Source organism: Monopterus albus, unplaced genomic scaffold, assembly GCF_001952655.1.
Source record: "Monopterus albus unplaced genomic scaffold, M_albus_1.0 scaffold196.1, whole genome shotgun sequence".
Taxonomy (NCBI): Eukaryota; Metazoa; Chordata; class Actinopteri; order Synbranchiformes; family Synbranchidae; genus Monopterus; species Monopterus albus.
Genome location: NW_018128076.1, coordinates 3,307 through 8,011, shown reverse-complemented (window position 1 = coordinate 8,011; position 4,705 = coordinate 3,307). Strand labels below are relative to the sequence as shown.

General features: G+C 40.4%; 2 protein-coding genes across 6 annotated transcripts in view; one reads left to right on the top strand and one right to left on the bottom strand.

Moving 5' to 3' along the window:
• plekha6 (pleckstrin homology domain containing, family A member 6) overlaps positions 1–4,705 on the bottom strand; it is a 113,049-nt gene that overhangs the window by 106,289 nt on the left and 2,055 nt on the right. The gene's annotated exons all lie outside the window — the stretch shown is intronic.
• LOC109970380 (uncharacterized) lies at positions 76–4,665 on the top strand. Its single transcript, XM_020617897.1, has 3 exons — positions 76–2,767; positions 2,870–2,938; positions 3,568–4,665. The coding sequence occupies exons 1-3, from the start codon at positions 766–768 to the stop codon at positions 3,783–3,785; spliced, it is 2,289 nt and encodes a 762-aa protein (XP_020473553.1). The 5' UTR covers positions 76–765; the 3' UTR covers positions 3,786–4,665.

Genomic DNA, 4,705 nt, shown 5'->3' with positions numbered 1-4,705 from the left:
CAGCCTCAGCTACCCCCCTCATCGGCCGTCGTTGGATCCTTTGCCAGTAAAAAGCCGATGAGTGGACCGGTACAATGGGCCGGAGCCATCTGTAGCAGTCCCTACGAACACTCAAAATAGAGGAATGGTCACGAATTAAACTATATCCACCGTTAAAAATGTGACGATCAGGGCCAGGATAATGCCCCAGGTAGGCCTTATGCCTTGCCACCACCCCTCCTCTCTTTCCCCGTTTCCGACCCTTCCTTCGTGGAATGTCGCATGGAGAACGGCAAAGATAGGGTGGAACAGCTGCCAGAAATGGAGGAAGGCTCTTTGATGGCTTTCCCGGCTCGAAAACGAGCAACTTCTCTATTGAGGCCCTGATACTAATAAGGGCAAGGCGATCATATACCAGGGCAGACGAGGTGTTATGAAAACAGTGTAACAAACATATTAAAACAAACCACAAACACCACAGCCGCAGACGGCCAGCCACATACACCGGCGCCATCTTGTCAGATGCTTGCTATGCTGATTGTTCTGTTAAATAGCAATGGTCCTTTTTATCAGCCTTACATCTAGAAAGATGCGTATTGCGCCGTTAGAGGTAAAATTCTTGGACTGGCGCAAGACAGACAAAAGCGAAAGCATTTGCCAAGAATGTTTTCATTAATCAAGGGAAAAATGACAAACTTCATTGGTTATCTGATTAGTTGCTGATTTATTTGTCAGTCTTGTGATCAGTTAGTTGTTATAGCTCTACCCATTCTCATTATCTTTTAGATGAAAGACACAGATCTTGAAGATTCTGGTGAACTATATGATTCTGCATCAGGGAGCAAGGATGATTATATTCCAGAAACTGATACCACCTCTGAAAGTAACAGTGACAGTGATGCTAGCCTTAAACTAAACCTAAAGACAAAACGTCAGTCTCTTGAATTGGATGTCATTGGCTCAATGAGTCCCCCTGTCTGTGACAGCACAGTGCCAGACAAAATAACCTTTGGCATGCACAGCCTTGCATCTGAAGCCTCTGGAGCAGAAGAAGAATCCTGTTCAAGTCAGAACATAAATGACATCATAGTTGTTGGCACATGCAAGAAAGGAGATGGGAAGAGAGTGTACGACAAGAGACATTATTGCTTGTATTGCTGTAAGCCTTTTGCAAAAATGGCAAGGCATCTAGAACGTGCACATGAAGATAAATCTGATGTAACTAAAGCGCTAAGCTTTCCAAAGAGTTCCAAGGAGAGAAAGCAACAACTGGATTATATTCGTAACAGAGGAAACTATGCTCACAATGCTGCAGTTATGGAGTCAGGAAAGGGGCAACTAGTCCCATTTAAAAGGCCACCTAAAGAAGTGCAGGGAAATGACTTCATGCACTGTGCATACTGTCAAGGACTATTTACAAGAAAGGTCCTGTGGCGACATATGCGTAGTTGTAGACTGAAACCTGGATCAGTTGCCCCCAAGCCAGGAAAGAATCGTGTTCAGTCCATGTGTACATACACAGGGCCTGTGCCTGAACACATAAGTAAACAACTGTGGAGAGTAATCAGTGCCATGAATCCTGACCCAATCACAGATGTAATAAAAAATGACCAAGTCATTATTGATGCTGGACAGCACTTGTTAAACAAAGGTGGGACATCAGCCAAGAATCATCAGTTTGTGCGGGAGAAGATGCGAGAAATGGGAAGGCTGCTTCACAATGCTAGGAGAGTTACCACCATAAAAAAAATGGAAGATTTCATAAATCCAAAGAAGTACATGGAGACTGTTAAAGCTGTCAAGTTTACATGTGGGTATGATAGTGAAACAGCCAAGTTTGTGATTCCATCATTAGCAAACAAACTTGGGAATGCCCTTGTTAAAGTAAGCAAACTCTTAAAAGCTCAGGGTTTAATCTCAAACAACAAAGAGCTTGTGAAAAATGCCAGTGACTTTCAAGATGTCCATCAGGAAAAGTGGAATGAGATGATCTCAGCTACAGCGTTGAGGAACATCAGGGAGGCAAAATGGAATGTGCCCACTCTCATGCCCTTTACTGAAGATGTCCAAAAAATGCATGCACATCTCAATCAAGTGCAAGAGGAGTGGTACAATTCACTCTCTGAAAGTCCCTCTACAAAAGCCTGGATGGAGCTGACAAAGGTGTGTCTGGTCCAGATCATTCTCTTTAACCGGCGCAGGGAAGGAGAGGTAGCGAGCATGCCCTTATCTGCATTTTCATCAAGAGACACTTCTGATCTGCATGAGGATGTGGAGTGGGCGCTCTCTGAAGTGGAGAAAAATCTCTGCAGACACTTCTCAAGAATTGTTATCAGGGGAAAACGTGGTCGCCCAGTTCCAATTCTGCTGACTCCAAAAATGCTGTGTGCATTAGAACTCCTTGTTCAGCAGAGAGAGGCTTGTGGGGTTCTCAAAGACAATGCTTATATGTTTGCAAGACCAGAAGCTATGACACATTTCCGAGGTTGCGACTGCATCCGTGGCTTTGCAAAGGTGTGTGGTGCAAAGTGTCCCCAGGCACTGACATCTACCAGACTGCGAAAGCATGCTGCAACCCTTTCAACAGTGCTGAACATGACAGACACAGAGATGGACCAGCTGGCCAACTTCCTGGGACATGACATAAGAGTCCATCGTGAGTTCTATCGACTCCCTGAGAAGACCCTACAACTTGCCAAGATCAGCAAAGTTCTAATGGCACTCGAGCAAGGAAGATTAGCTGAGTTTCATGGCAAGAACTTGGATGAAATTCAGATAGATCCAGATGGTGTGTTCTTTAATTTGACTTCTTTGTTTGTTTTTCTGTGTTTACCATCTATTATTCTTGTTTCATTACACTGGTAAGCTCTACTTTGTCTGACTTTGGCAGAAAAAGTTCTGGACATTGACAAGGAAGATGGGACCATACAGGATGGAAATTTGTCATCTACTGCTGATGGTATGTAAGATACTGTCAAAATACTACAGTTTACCTTTATTGTGATAAACCTACTTTTTTTGAAGTGCCAATGCATAAAAGTGTTTCAGCACTCTTTGATTAGTTAGTTAGCTAACTGTTTTTTCACAAACTGTAATAGGCAGGTGTGTGTGTGTGTGTGTGTGGGGGGGTGAATTCTTGTCAATATAGTGTGTTTTCACAGAATGTGCATATCATTAGGGGAGCATATGGCTTTATTGATTGGGACTTGGAAGATACAATGATGTAAAAAATCAAACATAATTCATAGTGTACTTAAATGTACTGTAAGCCAATGACAATCATGTGTCTGGCTCTGTTTCTTGTCAAGTTAAACACAACTGTGTAGCCTGGTCAGGTAAAGTAAACCTCATGAGTTGGTGTGATCTTGGGTCTTTGTGATGACACTGTTGTACAGTATATTGATCATCAAATGTACTTCCAATAATGAACACAATTTTACATCTTAATGGTTTAATGATGTACTTTTATGAACAAATTAAAACCATCAGTGCAACAAATTGTACATCAATTGTGTATTGTCAGCATTTCATAGTACATGTAAGTTATATATCTTTCAGAAAATGTTGAAGTTTGATTATTTTCCATAGAACCACCAGTAGAGGGGACATTTCCTCCTACCCAGAGGAATGAAATGCCACAGCCCCTACCACCTAAGAGATGCAAACCATCATCAAATGATGAAATACTTTCAGAAGCTAGTGTGATGAGGGCTTCATCCAAAGGTGAACTCTTTACACATTTCTCATATGTCAGTAATGATTATGTCTGCTCATTTTTGGAGATGTTATGTCGGTGTACATATTAAACTAGAAATGGCCAAATGTTGTAGTAGCAGTAATAGCAGCCAAAAGGGAATGTAAAAAGAAACTCAGCACACCTTTTAATCACTGGCAATCTTACAACTGTTTGTAGTTTTGTCCTTTCAAATCTGAAACTGTTGCTCAGTTTATTAAACCAAACATTAACACAGTAACAGAGTGAGCTCTTAAACAAGATATTAATTTGCTTAACATGTGCATTGTGTTAAGCACATTGAATTGCTGTTGTGTATGAAAATGTGGTATAAATGTATTATATAAATATTAATATAAATGATGTTTCCATTTGAAATGTTTCCACCATGTTGCTGTCCCCAGCAGCTCTAAATTGCTCTGCTCTGTCTGCATATGAATCTTCACATGATGCTCAGAAAACTATTCAGTAGTTGTTGATAGCATTACTTTGCAGTTGCTGGAATCTACTATGTGCTTGAAGTTGGACTAGTAATAGTAACTGTTCTAATAACTGGTGATTAACAACTCTGGAGCAGTTCAATGAAAGGATGGATGTGTGGTAATAACTTGCAGTATTACTTACTCTAGAAGCAAATCAACTTCATGTAGCTTTAGTATCAATTGAAATAATTAACACAATTAAAGCTGCTAAAGCCATAATCACCACAGTAGTACTGATAATTGTTGTAATGTGTTGTATACATCTTTAGATGTAGTAAGATAGCTAGATGAATTTACCCAAATGATCCAAAATGTTGATAAGAACATGATAAATGCATGTGTCCTGAAATTTTTTTGAAAAATTCAAATTAATATCATTTTCATGAATGTATAAAAAGTGAGCCCATGACTGTGCTCTGCTTTAACAATTCCTTTCATAAGGTAATGCAATATGCATGGCCTATAGGAAAAATTTACCCCAGTGATTATTTCAGTCCATGTGGCAGAATGT

Excerpts from the sequence above, each read along its gene's own strand:
- LOC109970380 (XM_020617897.1), top strand. The coding sequence starts at position 766 with ATGAAAGACACAGATCTTGAAGATTCTGGTGAACTATATGATTCTGCA. Across the intron at positions 2,768-2,869 it reads AATTCAGATAGATCCAGATG|AAAAAGTTCTGGACATTGAC; the intron begins GTGTGTTCTTTA and ends TGACTTTGGCAG. Across the intron at positions 2,939-3,567 it reads TTTGTCATCTACTGCTGATG|AACCACCAGTAGAGGGGACA; the intron begins GTATGTAAGATA and ends TATTTTCCATAG.